General features: G+C 57.0%; 3 protein-coding genes across 10 annotated transcripts in view; 2 read left to right on the top strand and 1 right to left on the bottom strand.

Moving 5' to 3' along the window:
• Positions 1 to 1,347, top strand: part of FAM118B (family with sequence similarity 118 member B) — a 44,540-nt gene extending 43,193 nt beyond the window's left edge. For all 3 annotated transcript variants that reach the window (XM_055130084.1, XM_055130086.1, XM_055130085.1), the window contains 2 exons: positions 406 to 459; positions 879 to 1,347. In XM_055130084.1, the coding sequence (XP_054986059.1) occupies positions 406 to 459; positions 879 to 892 (68 nt within the window). In that variant the 3' untranslated portion in view covers positions 893 to 1,347. The remainder of the gene's footprint in view (positions 1 to 405; positions 460 to 878) is intronic.
• A 196-nt stretch (positions 1,348 to 1,543) lies between these two features.
• On the bottom strand, positions 1,544 to 7,523 carry SRPRA (SRP receptor subunit alpha). The gene is made up of 14 exons (XM_004614108.2): positions 7,289 to 7,523; positions 6,587 to 6,670; positions 6,159 to 6,322; positions 5,677 to 5,840; positions 5,320 to 5,470; positions 5,024 to 5,177; positions 4,563 to 4,654; positions 4,277 to 4,395; positions 4,099 to 4,185; positions 3,682 to 3,854; positions 3,384 to 3,597; positions 2,903 to 3,066; positions 2,721 to 2,819; positions 1,544 to 2,603 (listed from the first exon to the last, which is right to left on the bottom strand). The coding sequence occupies exons 1-14, from the start codon at positions 7,403 to 7,405 to the stop codon at positions 2,475 to 2,477; spliced, it is 1,911 nt and encodes a 636-aa protein (XP_004614165.2). The 5' UTR covers positions 7,406 to 7,523; the 3' UTR covers positions 1,544 to 2,474.
• Positions 7,524 to 7,724: 201 nt separating this feature from the next.
• On the top strand, positions 7,725 to 15,502 carry FOXRED1 (FAD dependent oxidoreductase domain containing 1). Of its 6 annotated transcripts, none has more exons than XM_055131766.1 (13): positions 7,781 to 7,887; positions 8,096 to 8,279; positions 9,638 to 9,858; positions 10,620 to 10,730; positions 10,918 to 11,036; positions 12,162 to 12,256; positions 12,428 to 12,529; positions 12,752 to 12,828; positions 12,944 to 13,104; positions 13,200 to 13,329; positions 13,476 to 13,580; positions 14,505 to 14,763; positions 15,046 to 15,502. In XM_055131766.1, exons 3-12 carry the CDS (start codon positions 9,652 to 9,654, stop codon positions 14,757 to 14,759), a joined length of 1,362 nt encoding a protein of 453 aa, XP_054987741.1. In that variant the 5' UTR covers positions 7,781 to 7,887; positions 8,096 to 8,279; positions 9,638 to 9,651; the 3' UTR covers positions 14,760 to 14,763; positions 15,046 to 15,502. The 6 variants fall into 6 exon arrangements, with proteins under 6 accessions (XP_012789423.1, XP_054987744.1, XP_054987741.1 ...); XM_055131768.1 differs by having other exon boundaries at positions 9,605 to 9,858; XM_012933969.2 differs by lacking the exon at positions 8,096 to 8,279 and having other exon boundaries at positions 7,725 to 7,887.
• Positions 15,503 to 16,359: the final 857 nt, after the last annotated feature.

The following is a 16,359-nucleotide window of genomic DNA, read 5'->3' as shown; positions in this document are numbered from 1 at the left end:
GCTGCTGGCAGCAGGGGAAAGGTGCAGATCTAGTACATTTACACTGCAGAAGATTCACTTTTTCACTTGGTTGAATTTGCCCACGGGACTGCCATGTACCCTCCCAGTCACTTGAATGCTTGACTCTTATCAGAGAGTGGTGCAGAACAGCAGACCTCCTTCACCGTGTAAATGCCTCGCCTCTGAGCACTCCGGGGCCTTTCCGCTTCCCTGGGATCTGATCCAGTGATGTGCAGGCTAACCCAGAGCCTGCTGCCCACCTCCCAATCTTCAAACATGCGCTTGTGTCTCCGTGACGCCGTCCTGGAGTCAGCCCCATGCTCTCATCCACGTCTCCCATCGGCGCTGGCTTTCTGTTCACTGTGGGGAGTTCCGCCTGATACTGATGTCTGTTCTGTTTCACAGGGATGGTGAGAGATGGCCAGCTGAATGGCTCCTCCACAGCACACAGCGAAAGAGGTAGGCCGTGCCCGTCTTGCCATCACCTTGGCCGCAGAAAATGTTTTCTAGGACTTAGGTCAGGCCTGGAAGAATCACAATTTACCCCTAAGCACGTGTCTTTCCCTATCAAGTTTTCCAGATTCTGGAGCTGGAGCAATAGCACAGTGGGTAGGACGTTTGCCTTGCATGTGGCCAACCTGGGTTTGATTCCCAGCATCCCATATGGTCCCCTGAGCACCACCAGGGGTGATTCCTGAGTGCAGAACCAGGAGGAACCCCTGTGCATTGCCAAGTGTGACCCAAAAAGCAATTTTTCCAGATTCTGCCACGTTCCTGAGATATGTTGCACCCTCAGTGGTTAAGGTGGGCTTTTAGTCTCTGGGTCGCTTTACATGTCCAAGCCTCTTCTGTGACACGTCCTCTCAATCTCTCCACAGACTGTAGCACATGAGGGAACCACAGAAATGCCCAGTGGAGCCTGAGCTGGAAGGCCCTGCCTTGGACAGTGTTTAACAAGTACATTTGCAAGAACCCAACGCAGCTCCTAGGAGTACCAAAACCCAAAGGTGGAAGGCTGGGGGGAGGGAAATGGGGTCCTGTTCCAACTGTCTTCATGCCAGCTGGTTCTTGATGCCCTATACGTGTTCCCGTTCAAGATACCCAAGAGCCCAGGGGCCCCACACGCAGCCCCAGGCCGGCACAGTGACCCTCCTGCTGATGCCCATTGCTCCACACAACGACATGGACGTGGGACCCCAGGCCCTGTTGCAGTTTTGTACTCTACACTTGGTTTTTCAACTGAGCTCATGGCTTTTTTAAAACATGACTTGAAGCTCTAGTTTTCTAGCTCTTTTACAGTGTACAGTATTTTACATAATTGCGTTGTATTAAAAGCTTGTTCGTTTACTTCCCGGACCTGGCTCCACTTTTAGAGAAAGCACCTCACACTTGTCCTTAAGCTGACATTTTAAACATTTCTCTTTTTCCCTTGCTACTACCACATGGCCCAAAGTGGTCCTTCCATGAGCCCAAAACCAGTTCATGTTCAGTAGGATCTTTAGTTTGATAAAAATGTGTCTATAATAATTCCAAGGCCTACAAAGCAATTTACATATGAAATTTATTTTCTTATATAAATTATGTGTTTCTCTGGGCAGACAGCCTTCACCTTATCGCACTGAGCGCACGTCTAACACCAAGCCACGGGACCACGGGAACAGGCTTCTGTTCTTCAGTGTAGCACTTGGCTACCAGGCACTGTAGAGGATGAGGAAGCCAGGACCCGCGCAAGGCCGAGTGGGGCAGGCGCAGTGGCAACTTGTAGACCCTCCCGACAGCTGGTGCCTCCCGGGAAGGGGAACATGCAAGCTCACATCTGGATTCCAGGGGGTGGGGTGGGGGCGCTGAGTAGCCCGACACAACACTGCAGTGCAGCTCCCTTTATCTCAGAGGAAAGTGGGGGCTCAGTTTTCACTCGTCTGTAACACATCACTCGGGCCTAGCTGATGCTCTGGGGACACAACGGGGCTGGGGGTCGTCATCAGAATTAGCAGCAATTAAAAACAAGCCGTACACACCACGAGGCAGTGGGTATCCCTGGCCACGGGGACCTGAAAGCTATGTATCCTAAACAGGGGCCACTCTGGACCCGGTGCTCACGCTGGGCATCTCAACCCAGTGGGGCTGGGTACGCAGACAGCTCCTCGTGCCTGCGCGTCCCGGCGGCCACCCGCGTTAGCACAGCTAGCTCTAGTGTTGGATCTTCCAACCATTGGTCGAAGCTGTAAGGAGACCAAGTCTGTAGGCAGAGTGAGGGGGACGCCGCGGTGGGCAGCGTGGGGCAGTGACCGGAACATGATTAGGCCTCCGTGCAGGTGGAGGCGAGGCAAACGCACAGGGGCAGGCGGCGCTCCCCTCACTCTGTCTTCGCAACACAACCGAGACAAGTTGCTCACATACTCTAAAGCACATTCTTGATACAGGAATCGGGGCTTTGGGGGGAAGCGACGATTTGGTATTGGGCAAGAGCCACATTAAGCCTTCATGAGGGCAGCCACCACAGCCTTGGCGTTAAGACTGCGTAGATCACAGTAGGTCTGCCCTGTGCCCACAAAGACGATGGGTTTGCTCGTGATGTAGGTCATAGAAATAGCAGCTCCCACCTGCAGGGCAGAGAGGAGACACCCATCAGTCCGAGGCTCGGGTCTTTACCTCCTCCAGAATGCTGAGGACACAGATGCCACAGCCCTCCCAGGCTCCCCAGGGTGTGTCATCTCTACCTTATCATCAATGGTATCAAATTTGGTAAGGACAATGCCATCAATGAGCCGAGGTGTTTGAGCCATAGAATGATCGGCCAAAGCTCTGTTGAACTTGACCTAGAAAGGAGAAATGCGCTGAGTGTAATAGGGAACAGCCAGGCCAACGTGAGGATGGGAAGCGAGCGGGGCTCTGCCCTTACCAGCTGGTCCACAGCCTCGTTGCCCACTAAGGCCTCGCCCACAAACAGCACCAAGTCGGGCGTGTTGACAGTGATGAGCTTGGCCAGGGCAGTCATCAGAGGGGCATTGTCTTGCATGCGGCCAGCTGTGTCCACCAGCACCACATCAAAGCCTTGGTTCCGTGCTAGCGAGAAAGTGGTCAACTGTGACCTCCCAGGCCCTCGCTCCACCCCACTTCCTCTCAAGACCTCCAAGCCCAGCCTCGGGTACAGCATGAAATACAAGGGAAAAACCAACCCTGCTCTTGGCTATCAGGCCTGCTCAGAAAAAGGACCGCCGTGGTGGAGAGGAGCCCCAGGGAGACTGGGCTGGGACTCTAACCCGGCACAGAGCTCAGCCAGTCGCCAGTCCTCGGGCCACACCGCTAACTTGGTGGTAGGTAACCCTGACTCTTCACCCATCCCCCAGGAGCGCCGGAAGGTCTGGCCCAGCGCTGGTTACCAAAGGCGATGGCCTCCATGGCGATGCCCGCTGCATCCTTGCCGTAGCCCTTTTCGAACAGCTGCACCATGGTGCGGCCCCCATGGTTCTCGGGTGGGTGCAGAGTGCTCAGACGCCGGGTGTGTGTGCGCAGCTGCTCCACAGCCCCTGCACGGAAGGTGTCGCAGGCCGCGATGAGGACACTGTAGCCATTCTCTAGCAGCCAGAAGGAGATCTGCAAGAGGCGAGAGCGCCATTGGAGCCAGAGCTGCGGGGGCCTGCAGCGTGCAGCGAGGCCCTAGGTGGGCCTGCCACTGACCTTGGCAAGATTGGTGGACTTGCCCACACCGTTCACGCCACAGAAGGTGACAACGTAAGGGCGCTGGTGGCGCTGGGCGTCCATGATGTCCCGGAGCATATCCACACGGCGCTGGGGCTGCAGGATCTGCACCAGGGACTCCTGCAGCGCTTGCTTTACCGTGGAAGTCACCGCTGAGATGAGAAGGGGTGCGCCCGTGAATCCCCAAGAACAGACCCCCTGAAGCCCGGGGTAAGCTAACGGAGTCGGCTGATGCAAGCAGCCTGTGCAGGCATGCACCCGATAGGCATTCATTCCCCGAGCCCAGCCGCAGGTCTAAGGGGTATTGCAGGTGAAGGCTGGGAATCTGCCCCGCGCCCCACACCTGTCGGACCGGAAGTCGACATGCGCAGCCGCTTGGTGCCAGGCGATACTCACTGCTGAATGTCCCCATCACCTTCCCTTCCAGCTTGCTGGCCACAGACTCGCAGAGCTGCTGGGCAATGTCTGCCGCCACGTTCTTAGCTGAGGGGAGGGAGACAGGTGTGCCAGTGCTGCAGCTGTGAAACCACTGCCAGCTTCCCCGCAACCCGAGCCAGCTGTGCCTCGAACTCACCGATGAGATGGTCGCGCATCTTGTCCAGCACGGATTCCATGTCTTCACGGCTCAAGCTCTTAGAACCGACGAGGCCTTTCAGCATCCCGAACATGCCACCCAGAGTCCCCTTGGCAGCACTGCGGGCGTGCACACAGTCAGGTGCCATCATTCTCCGCCATCCGATCACACACTGCCCATCCCCCCCCACACACACACATGTGCTCGAGCACATGCCTCAACCCACTGCCCACCCTAACACACACATGCGAGCACGCGCTCTCGCAACCCACCCTTCCCCGCCCACCTAGGTTTCGTGGTGCTCTGAGCAGCCGCCTCATCCTCCGAGCTGCTGCAGTCCAGATCCTGGAGCTGGCCCCCAGGCCCGGTCCCTCGGATCTGGAACAGACAGGGAAAGGAAGAAGTGTCAGGGACACTCCTATGAGAGGGGAAGCCCAGGGTCTTCTCTGGTGGCCTTGCTTGTCTCCTAGATTTGGGGAAATGCGCACCCCTCAGAATCAAAGGCACTGTCCTGCTCTCTGCTTCCTCCCAAACTCCCTCAAAGTGTGTAGGGGGTGGGCCTGAGTCAACCTGGTGGAGCTCAGGGTTTACTCCTGGCCCTGTGCTCGAGAATGAGCCTTGGTGCTGGGGACTCAAACCCAGGTCAGCCACATGCAAGGCAATCGCTTACCCCTCTATTACATCTCCAACCAACCCTTCCAATTTCCTACTACTTTAACCTTCACCCTGATCCCAGGTGCTTCTTACCAAGCTGATGTCCTCAGGTGGAGCAACCTCAGGGGCACCATTGGTGGTAACCGGGGCGCTATAATCCAAGACTTCATTGGCAGAGCCCCCCAGAGCCCACACGCGTGGTGCTTTTTTGCCCTTCTCCTTTGGAGCATCTGACTTTGTGGACTTGCTGCCAAGAGTTAGGGGGCATCAGGTTAAACGGGGGGTAGTAGAAGAGGAGGAGCCCATCCAGGACCCAGAGAGCCCAGCATCTCCCCCCCACACACACACACACACAGCTGGGGGCTAGGACACAAAAGCTAGACCCTCACCTAGACTTGTCCATGCCCCGCCCGTGCTTCTGAATGAACTCCTCTCTCTTCCTGCGAATCAGCTCCTCCTTGGAAAGTTCTACCCCATTCTCCGACCCCGCTAACTTTTCTGTAGGGGCTGCTTTGCTGGTAGCCAGAGGGCCATCAGAATCTGTTAAGAGAAAACCTACTGGAGAAAAAGGTACAAATTCCAACAAGACAGACGGCAGGCAAAAATACCCTGAGAATCACAAAGCCAGAAGGAGGCAGGGGGGCAGTAGGAGGCCTGGAGGCAGAAGTGACAAAAGCACAGATCCCTTCAGCACGCCCCCATGCCACAACTCCAGGCCCGGTGAGGTCCGAGGCGTGCACACTCACTTTCCTTCTTGCCCCCCTTGTTCTTTTTGCTGTTCTTTGCTTTTTCCTTGGGCTTTTCGCCCCGCGTCTCAATCATGGACCTCACAGGTTTTTTGGCCTTTTCAGAATCTTCAAATTTCTTCATGGTGGTGGGAGCACGGATCTTACTGCTCTCCTCTGCTTCCCTAAAGGGAAAGGAGAGTCCCAAGAAAGTGCAATTCGCGGAGTCTCTCCCCACATGTCCCCTTCTTCCCCTGTACCATCCTGGGGAAGTAAAGGCAAACAACAGGCCTCAGAAACAATCTGTGGAGCTGGTGCCATAGTACAGGGGCTAGGACGCTTGCCCTGCACACAGCTGACCTGGGTTTGATCCCCAGCACCCCATATGGTCCCCCGAGCCTACCAGGAATGACCCCTGAGCACAGAGCCAAGAGAATGCTCTGAACACTGCTGGGTGTAGCCCCCTCCTAAGACCCTTCCCCAAAATGATTCTGGCTGCTCACCGCAGGAGCCGCAGGAAGTCATTTTGGAAATCAAAAGTGCCATTCAGTAAACTTAAGGCATTTTGCTGCTGGATCTCTGTACGGTACTTGTCCCGAAAGAGCCGGTGCACGTCATCTATCAACTTGTCAACATACGTCAGCGTTAGAATCTTCTGAAAACCAACCTGTGCAGGGAAACAGCCAACAGATCCGCTGACTCGCGGGCCAGAGCATAAGGGCACCGGCTCACCCGGGCCTCGGGAGCCTGCCTCAGCACCTGGCAGCTGTCCCTGACCCAGGACAGCCAAGGAGCTTCTTCCCTTTCCCCTCCACCTTCCTGATGTTCTGGTTGCTTCATCCTGCACTGAACTGGGTGCCACAAACTGGGGTCCTGCCAATCAGGGCGGCACCACACTTGTAATCTGCCCCCTCTGAAACGCCCCACTCACCACAAACACCAGCTCAAACTGGTTATCCAATTTATACTTGAGTGTGAGCGCCTCATGGGTGAAGGAGTTGTTACCGCCCCTTTCCTGGAAAAAAAAAATTTAAAAAGGGCTTCGTCTCAGTTCAGGGCATCCCTGGAAAACCCAGACGTGGGGCCCGAGATGACCTCAGGGAATGAGCCCGACACCTCGCCCCCCAGGTCAGTCAGGCCAGTCTCCCATCCGGAGAGGACAGCACACTGGACTCCCACCGGGGAGAAAAAGGAGTTAGTAGTTTGGGTGGCGGGAGAAGAGGGATGAGAGGGGAAGCCAGACGCGCCGGGCCAGGAGCGAGGTCGTCGCCAGGTAAACAGCTACCAACAGCTGTCCACCCGCCACCGTTTCTAAGAGGCGTTTTGCCCGTTCACCCAAGCCAGCCTTCAAATTACAGAAAAGCCAGCGGCCAAGGGAACGGAGGGAACGACGGAAAGTCTCGAGAGGCGCCCGAGCCCGGCTACAGTCCCAAAGAGCCCGGGGGAGGGGGGGCGTCGCAAAGTTGCAGGACGGTCCAGAGGGGGCGGGAGAGAGAAGTGGACGTCGGGTGACGAGGGGGTGGACAGTCCCGGGTGGGTCGCGAGGGTGGGCGGGAGGCACGGGGTCCGTCTAAGGGGTCCAAGGACCGGGCCAGGGGATGAGTCTGGAGTTCGGATCCCGCGGGGGCGGTACCTGCAGCAGCACGGAACGAATCAACGCGTTAACGGGCCCGGTGCAAGAGTCGCTCACGCCCTGGAAGCACCAGAGCACCAGCCCACCCTTGGAGAAAATGGTAAAGAAGTCGAGCATGGCGGCAGCGGGGAAGGAGTCGGGCAGGCGCCGGGAACTCAGGCCGAGATCGCCGCCGCTTCCTGCTGCGCCAAGCGCGGGACACGTCACACCAGCGGCCCCGGAAGCCCGCTTCGCCGCACTTCCGCTCCGAGCCGCGGGGTTCCCCGCCCGCCGCCCCCGCCGCCCGGGGCGCGCAGCACTGACGTCACTTAAGGCTGGCCAATGGCGAGTGGGGGCGTTCCCGGGCGGGGCTTCAGGTGACTCGGCGGCCAATAACGTAGAGAGGCGGGGTCTGGAGCACGCGGTAACCAATGGGCGCGCTCATCAGAATGACTGGCGGCGTGGCGTAGTGACCTGTGGTTGATAGAGGGCTGAAGAGCAGCTCTGCCGGACCGACACTTGTCGCCTATGGGCCATGCTTCGCAGGGTGTTGCAGCTCACCTCGAGCCGGGCCTGTTTGAGCCGGGGGCTGAGCACACGCAGAGGAGACTCTACTCGGGGTAAAGTTGAGAGCAACGGAGGGTATCGTGTTTCTGGGGTGCCCCGAGTCTTCCAGTTATGTGACTTTCAGAACTCAGGACCCCGGCGCATGCCGGAAAGACAAGCACTGAGCTGGGAAAGGAGGTTAAACTTCCTGCCAGGACCAGGTGAATGGATCCGTAGGCTATCCTTTCTCGGGTGATAAACCCAGGTCTTTCTATGCTTCAGTTTGCCACCAGAATAATAAGAGCCCGCCAGATCCATGATGGCACAGTAGAGTTTTCAGACCTGCTGGTGTGCAGGATCCTGCGCTTAGTGCTGTGGCCCTAAAGCAGGGGAAGAAGAGAAAGAGAGGATGCAACATGCCCTGGAGGTGCCTGAAGTGTAGCTGGAGAGGGAAGACTTAAAAGAGGTCAGTGCAAAACTGGTTAGAGCCCAATCTGGGAATGCCCCCTGCACTGCAAGTTCCTGACGTTAGTGGACATATTAGACATGCCTTGAATGGGTGGAACTTAGAATCATCCTTGAAGTATAATAGTGGCTCAAGGAAAGTGCGTGCTCCAGTTTCTGAAGAACTGAGCAAAGGTTAGGAGGAGAAAGTATTATTCTTATGCAATGAATTAGCCAAAGCCACTCTGTAGAGGTCATAGATGGGTAAATGTATTGCAGATCCATAATGGCAAGCCCAGATCAGAAGAAGATTTTAATGCTGCTTTGAACTTTTGTTTTGTTTTGTTTTGTTTTCTGTGGAGCTGAGGATTGAACCCAAGGAATCACATGGAAATTATGGGTTGAACCCCAGAATCATATCATCCCTAGCCCAAAGATACAAGACTTTTATCCTTAAAGTACTGGGAGGACCTGGGACATAGCTCAGTTGGCACAGCTGCACCTTGCAGTGCAGGGCCCTATGTCCGATCCCTGGCACTCTGTGACCCCCCTCTGGTGTGGTTTCTCCCCTCACCGAAAAAAAAAATCCCAGAATAACATAGAAGTGCAAATATTTTTAGAATAATGGAAAGCCATTGGAAGACTTTTAACAAGTTAAATGCTGGTTAACTGTCATTTAATGAATACTTGGGGAAGATTCAGGCTATGTTATAGAAAAGAAGTTGGGGGCTAGACCAGTAGTCTGTGGGTTAGGGAGCTCACCTTGCATGTGGCTGATCCCAGTTTAATCTCCAAACACCATTAGAAGTGACCCCTGAGCACAGATTCAGGAGTAAGCCCTGAGTGGCCTCAGACAACACCCACCCCTTCCCTTAAGAAAAGAAAAATGTTGGGTGGTTTCAAGAGGGAAATTAGAACATTTAGGAGACTTTCATGTTTCTACAGGAGAGAGATTATAGTGTTTTGGTCTAGGGTGAAGTGGCAGAGAGAGTAAAACTAAGGGAACAGATTGGGCTGGGGAGATTAGCTCAAAGCACTGGCATGCATGTGGAGGGACCGGTTGGATCCCCAACAGTGCATGCATTGTGGCTGTGTAGTCCCAATGGCCCCTGAGAACTGCTGCAGAGACCTGAAATGGTGGGGGAGGGCGCAAAGGTTGAAGAGATCGATAGGAGGGTCAGTTGTCCTGGTGGGCTGCCTGAAGGGCGGCGAGGGCATTTAGGCAGAGGCATAGCTGGAATACTGCTGGCTGCCAGTGGCCACAGGAGTTGGGGGATGGTGGGGACTGGCCATCTTCCCTCTCCACCTCCCTGATCCCCGTCTTCGAACCCCCCTGGAACACAACAGCTGGCTATCTCTGACTGCAACTGTGCTCCACAGACTGGGATGGAAAGATGTCGGAGATTAAGAAGAAGATCCAGTCCGTCCTTCCCGGAGGGGCCTGGGACCCCATATATGACACCAGCCACCTGCCCCCTGAACACTCGGATGTCGTGATTGTGGGGGGTGGGGTGATTGGCCTGTCCGTGGCCTATTGGCTGAAGAAGCTGGAGAAGCAGCGTGGTGCCGTTCAGGTGCTCGTGGTGGAGCGGGACCCCACGGTAAGGGACCCCACAGTGAGGCCAAGGGCAGGGATGGGGAAAGGTCAAAGGTCTGCTTTGCATGATGTTGAAAAATGATGCCAGGTGCTTTCTCAAACCGGGGCCCTTGGCAGAGGTTTTTGGCTTTTGAGAGCAAATTTCACAACTTCAGATTGCTTGAGATGGACAGGTCCAGCCAAGAGAGCCGTGTGCCAGCAGTGACCCCGCTAGGTAGCCATCTCCACTTGCTTTGGGCTCCTTCGGTGGCTTTGCCCTCTAGTCAAATACTTGCCGCTGTCAGCTGGCCAGTGCACGTGTTAGTTCTTTGTCCTGTTCTTAGAGGAGAGGCTCATCGCCAGCCCTTTGCGCGAACAACTGACCATTGCTGGACCTCCAGGCCAGCACTTTTTTAGCCCTTCTGTGCTCTGCACCTTGGCAGGGATTTTAAGAACCCCTGGGCCCCCCCGGAATGATGTCTCAGAGGGCAGGAGCATTAGTACAGCGGGTAGGGCATTAGTACAGTGGGTAGGGCACAACCAGCCCAGGTTCGATCCCTGGCATCCCATATGGTCCCCCAAGCACCGCCAGGAGTGATTCCTGAGTGCAGAGCCAGGAGTAACCCCTGAGCATCACCGGGTGGGACCCAAAAAGAAGGAAAAAAAAGCCTCAACCTCAATTTCTGTACAGACAGACCAGGAGGGGTCCCAGAGGAGTGGCCTAGTGACTTATGGGTGCATGACACTGGGTCCCCGTGGGAACTGAGCTCCCCTCTCTGTCCTCAGTACTCCCGGGCCTCCACTGGGCTCTCTGCCGGTGGCATTCGCCAACAGTTCTCCTTGCCGGAAAACATCCAGCTCTCCCTCTTCTCCGTCGACTTCCTCCGGAACATCAATGTACGTGCATGAGGTTGGGGCCAGGGACCCCTCCTCTAGCCAGAGAGGGGCTGCTGGGCCAGATATGGGTAGGGGGGAGCGGGGCTCAATTCCCAATGGGGGCCTGAAGGAACACCTTTCCCTGGGCTGGGCCCCGGAAGCCCTCCTGCCCTTCAGGCTGCCCTGAGGAGCTGTTCTGTGCACGCAGGAGCACCTGGCCGTGGTCGATGGCCCCCCGCTGGACCTCCACTTCAACCCTTTAGGTTACCTACTGCTGGCCTCCGAGAAGAAAGCTGCACTCATGGAGAGGAATGTGAGAGTGCAGAGGTGGGTGCCTGGGAGGGGCACGTGCACACACATGTGCAGCACCCCACATGAGGCACTGCTCCCCACTCTCAGAGCCTGTCCCTTGGGGGCACGGGCCTCCCCCGGCCCTGTGTAAACACCAGGGCCTGAAGCAGTGCTGCAGTGGCTCCTGAGCTTGCCAGATCTGGGAACACACACACACACACTCACACACATACACACTCACACACATACACACACACACACACACACACACACACACACACACAGAGCCTCTACCCCACCCCACACACACCCCTCTCCCAGGCTTGGCTCCTGAGCTTGCCAGACTCTGGGAACACACACACACACACACACACACACACACACACACACACACACACACAGCCTCTCCCAGGCCCCCCCACCCCACACACACCCCTCTCCCAGGCCTGGCTCCTGAGCTTGCCAGACTCTGGGAACACACACACACACACACACACACATACACACACACACACACCTCTCCCAGGCCTGGCAAACCCATCCCCAGGGAGGGCCTGAGAACCCTTCGACTTCTCCCGTAAACCTGGGAGGTCTACAGGTCCCTGTGGTCTCTGGCGTGTCCCCTTGGCTTCGAAGCATCAGAACAAGCCTTGCTGGAACCCGCACGAGTGGGTTTGGCCCAACCCAGAAGCCTTGCCACGGTGATTCCTGGACTCCTGGCAGCTTTACCGCACCCCCCTCACCTCCACACATCTCACTGGTACCATCGACACCAGTGACCGCTGAGAACACCCTCATTTTACATGTGGGGAAACTGAGGCATGGGGGAGCGGTGATGCTGAGATTTGGCCCAGAGTTCTGGCTCCAAGTGTGCGCTTTGGGGAACAGTGTCCAGAGGAGACAGATGAGGCCACTGGGTGGCTCTGAACGAGAAGGGGTCAGGAGGACCAGGAAGAGGGAGGGAGTGGCCAGCGTGTGTGGCCAACGGGACCCTGAGGGGGTAGGAGAGGAAAATAGGGTCTGATTCTAAGGCCTGACCATGGGGCTTGGTCTGCACCCATTCAGCCAGGGGGTAGGCCGTGCCCAGGGGGCAGGGGTAGAAGGGCCAACCAGTGCAACCCTCTCCACCTCAAACGCTGACCAGACACACGTTCGTCTCAGGCAGGAAGGAGCCAAGATTTGCCTGATGTCTCCTGAGCAGCTGCAGGCCAAGTTCCCCTGGATAAACACACAAGGGGTGGCGTTGGCGTCCTACGGTGAGGCCCGGGGAGATGCGCCCTGCTTCCCTCCATTCCCACCCCTGCTCGTTCCTTCCACGGGACTTGGCTCCTCATCCAACATGACACTGGCCTTCGCACCCCGCGGACAAGTTGGGCTGCAGGGCAGGGCCCGCCCCCTCCTCATTGTGTTCCCTTCTCTCCTTGCAGGCTTGGAGGGCGAAGGCTGGTTTGACCCCTGGTGTCTGCTCCAGGGTCTCCGGCGAAAGGTGCAGTCAATGGGCGTCCGCTTCTACCAGGGAGAGGTGACCCGTGAGTGTGGCGGAGGCCCGGGGGAGGGGTCCGCGGCCCTCCTCCCATAGGCTGGACTGTTCCCGGGGGTCTGCTGTCACAGACCTTCTCGTGACTCACATCTCCAGACAGTCCCGTGCCCTGTCCTGTGCGGCCACATGCCCCCGACCCACTCTGGTGCCCTGGTCTGACGCTCCTCCGGCTCCTCACTCCTCACCCCTCACAGTCGGTGTCTCTCGGCAGGTTTCCTGTCCTCCCATGACTGCATGCAGACGGTGGACGGGGATGAGGTGACCTTGAAGCGGATCTATCAGGTGCACGTAAGTTCCCAGACTTGTCCACTTCCAGTCTGGGGTCCCCAGCCTTGTCCACATCCGGTCTGGGTGAACGGAGGCCAGGGGGAGGCAGGCCCTGGCACACACTGTTTGCCCCCAGGTGAAGATGGACCGCAGTCTGGAGTACCAACCCGTGGAATGTGCCATCGTGGTCAATGCGGCCGGGGCATGGTCAGGCCATGTGGCAGATCTCGCTGGCATCGGGCAGGGACCACCTGGGACCCTAGAGGGCACCAGGCTGCCCGTGGAGCCGAGGAAAAGGTGAGGGGAGTGGAGATGCCATAGAAGAGTCTGGCCCGTGGGATGAGGTCGCTGCACCCCCAGCTCTGATTCCTCACCCCACCCTGATATCACAGGTACATGTACTTCTGGCACTGCCCCCAGGGACCTGGCCTGGAGGCCCCCTTTGTTGCAGACACCAGCGGGGCCTATTTCCGCCGGGAAGGACTTGGCCACAACTACGTGGGTGGCCGGAGCCCCTTGGAGGTTGGTAAGGGGGGTAGAGGGCCAGGGACACCCATGGAAGGGCCTGGCCCGAGGGGACTGAGCAGGGGATGCTGAGAAAAGGAGTCAGTCGGTCCCTCAGCTGGTGGCCCGGGCAGCATCAGTCTCATCTCTGCTTGGCACTGCAGGAGGAGGAACCTGACCCGGGAAACCTGGATGTGGACCATGATTTCTTCCAGGAGAAGGTGTGGCCTCCCCTGGCCCAGAGAGTGCCCGCGTTTGAGTCTCTAAAGGTAATGGCCACCAGAAAAGCCAAAAAGTATAGTCGAAGTGACATCTGCACTTACATGTTCATCGCAGCACTGTTTACAATAGCCAGAATCTGGAAAAAACCCGAGTGCCCTAGAACAGATGACTGGTTGAAGAAACTCTGGTACATCTATACAATGGAATACTATGCAGCTGTTAGAAAAAATGAGGTCATGACGTTTGCATATAAGTGGATCAGCATGGAAAGTATCATGCTAAGTGAAATGAGTCAGAAAGAGAGAGACAGACATAGAAAGATTGCACTCATCTGTGGAATATAGAATAATAGACTATAAGACTAATGCCCGAGAATAGTAGAAATAAGTACCAGGAGGTTGTCTCCATGGCTTGGAGGCTGGTCTCTCATTCTGGGTAACTCAGGGAAGGGACCACCAAGTAAAATGTGGTTGGAGGTCATGTGGGGGAAGGGTGATGCGGGCCGAATATAGACTAGAGACTGAACACAATGGCCACTCAACACCTTTATTGCAAACCACAGCACCTAATCAGAGAGAGAGAACAAAAGGGAAGACCCTGCCATAGTGGCAGTGTGGGGTGGGGGGAGACGGGACTGGGGAGGTGGGAGGGATGTTGGGTTTACTGGTGGTGGAGAATGGGCACTGGTGAAGGTATGGGTTATTGAACTTTGTATGGGGGAAATATGAGCACAAAAATGTATAAATCTGTAACTGTACCCTCACGTTGACTCTCTAATTAAAAATAAACTAATAAAAATAAATAAATAAATAAAGGTAAAAGTCCAGAACCAGGACTCAAAGAGTGCCGCAGCTCCCGCAGCTGTGGGCCCCCTGGTGGTGACCCTAGTGGTGTCAGTGCCCTTGGCTGCTGGCAGCAGGAGCAGGGTCCCCGCGCTGCCGCCGTCCCGACCCAGGTGCATGTCCCTGCAGGTGCGGAGTTCCTGGGCAGGCTACTACGACTACAACACCTTCGACCAGAACGGCGTGGTGGGCCCCCACCCGCTCGTCACCAACATGTACTTTGCCACGGGTTTCAGCGGCCACGGGCTCCAGCAGGCCCCAGCCGTGGGGCGCGCAGTGGCCGAGATGGTGCTGGAGGGCCACTTCCAGACCATCGACCTGAGTGCCTTCCTCTTCAGCCGCTTCTTCCTGGGAGAGAAGGTGCTAGAACACAACATCATCTGAGCCGGTGAGACCTGCCAGCTGCCTCCATCCTGTGTGTGGGGGTCTCTCCTCCTTCTTCCCTCCATCCGCCTCCTCCCTTCTTGCCTTTTCCTCCTTTTCCTCCTTTCTCCTTCCTCTTCCTCCTTCCTCCCTCCTCCCTTCTGTCCTCCCTCCACTCCTTCCTCTCCACCACCCTTCCTCCGCCCTTCTTTCCACCCTCTCTCCTCCATCCTCCTCTTCTCTCTCCTCTCTGCTTCCTTCCTTTCTTCCTCCCTCTCCTCCACCCACGCTCTTCTCCTCCCTCCAGGTGCTGCTTCCTCTCTGGTCAAGGTGGGAGGTGGACTCGTCCCCCCGAAACTGCCTGTGGCCCCAGCCAACCCCGATACAGGAGCGGACCCAGAGTCCAGCTGCCGCCACCTCTGGGAGACCCCTCAGAGCACCTACTGGTCTCGGGCTACAGTCCAGCTCTGCTTCCTGGTGCCCTCCCGGCAGAGCTCAGACACAGAGGGACAGCCTGGCCTCACCCGAGCCCCTGCCCACTCCTGTGATCTTTCCAGCAATAAATGTACTGTCCGGGGCTGGGAGCAATAGCACAGCGGGTAGGGCATTTGCCTTGCATGCGGCTGACCCAGGTTCAGTGCCCAGCATCCCATATGGTCCCCTGAGCACTACCAGGAGTAATTCCTGAGTGTAAAGCCAGGAGTAACCCCTGAGCATCGCTGGGTGTGACCCAAAAAGAAAAATGAATAAAAAAATAAAAATAAGTGCGCTGTCCCCACCTGCCAGTCTTTTGTCTGCCCCATATTTGCCTCGCGGCCGCTGCTATCAAAACACCCGTGACCGGCTCTCGGCTGGAAGCTGATAGGTCCGAGGGGTCAGGCAGCATGTGGAAAGCCATGGCCCCCTCGGAGCCTGTCGAGGACAGGCTGAGGTCACCGCCCTGGACAGTATTTACTCAGCTCCGGCTCTGCGCCAGCCCCAGCTGCTGCACCTTAGGAACGAGCACTCGCGGGCAGAGCCCAGCAGCCAGGCCACTTCATTCTCCCGCCGCAGAACCCTTCAGTCCCACATGCTCAGGAGCAAGCCCGCTGCATCCATGCGCGGGACAGCCTCTCGGGAGCAAACCTACTGCGTCCACGCGCCCACATGCAGGAGAGTCTCTCAGGCAGCCGTGCTCTGAGTGTCTTCTTTCCTTTTTACTGTCTCGGGAGAGGGACCTCTCCAGCGGTGCTGAGGAGCTGCTGGTCCCTCCTGGCGTGTCCCAGGGCTGTGGGCTGCTCAGCAGGGCCTCTGACGGGTAAAGGAAGTGCTGGCTGCACTGACTCCTCTGTGAGATAAGTTTATGTGGGAAGTGAGAGGAGGAAGGAGAGTGAGCCGCATGCTCGGGAGAGAGTGCCATGTGCTCACCTGCAGTGTGGCACCCCAGGAGGTAGGAGTGTATCTCCAGCACCTGCAGCACCTGCTCAGCTGCACCCCCTGGGGACGGAGCAGCCGTCAGCCTCCGTTTCCCTGGGGCATCAGTGCCAAGCAGGCGGGGCCCCTGCTGTTAGCACCCCCAGCTGCCTGGCCAGGACGGCCTCTCCCATCCAAGCCCCCTTCTAGCTGAGTGTCACCCTAGGAA

The sequence above is a fragment of the Sorex araneus genome, chromosome 3 (assembly GCF_027595985.1).
Source record: "Sorex araneus isolate mSorAra2 chromosome 3, mSorAra2.pri, whole genome shotgun sequence".
Lineage (NCBI taxonomy): Eukaryota > Metazoa > Chordata > Mammalia > Eulipotyphla > Soricidae > Sorex > Sorex araneus.
The sequence above is the reverse complement of the archived record's forward strand: the minus strand, read 5'-3'. Positions and strand labels throughout refer to the sequence as shown.

Bases quoted from the DNA above. Each gene is read 5' to 3' on its own strand.
- SRPRA (XM_004614108.2), bottom strand. From the start codon at position 7,405: ATGCTCGACTTCTTTACCATTTTCTCCAAGGGTGGGCTGGTGCTCTGG. The intron at 3,598-3,681 runs GTCAGTGGCAGG...CGCCTCTTGCAG, and splicing joins AGTCCACCAATCTTGCCAAG to ATCTCCTTCTGGCTGCTAGA. The intron at 2,820-2,902 runs GTAAGGGCAGAG...TCTCCTTTCTAG, and splicing joins ACGAGGCTGTGGACCAGCTG to GTCAAGTTCAACAGAGCTTT.
- FOXRED1 (XM_012933969.2), top strand. From the start codon at position 7,803: ATGCTTCGCAGGGTGTTGCAGCTCACCTCGAGCCGGGCCTGTTTGAGC. The intron at 7,888-9,637 runs GTAAAGTTGAGA...TGTGCTCCACAG, and splicing joins CAGAGGAGACTCTACTCGGG to ACTGGGATGGAAAGATGTCG. The intron at 10,731-10,917 runs GTACGTGCATGA...CTGTGCACGCAG, and splicing joins ACTTCCTCCGGAACATCAAT to GAGCACCTGGCCGTGGTCGA.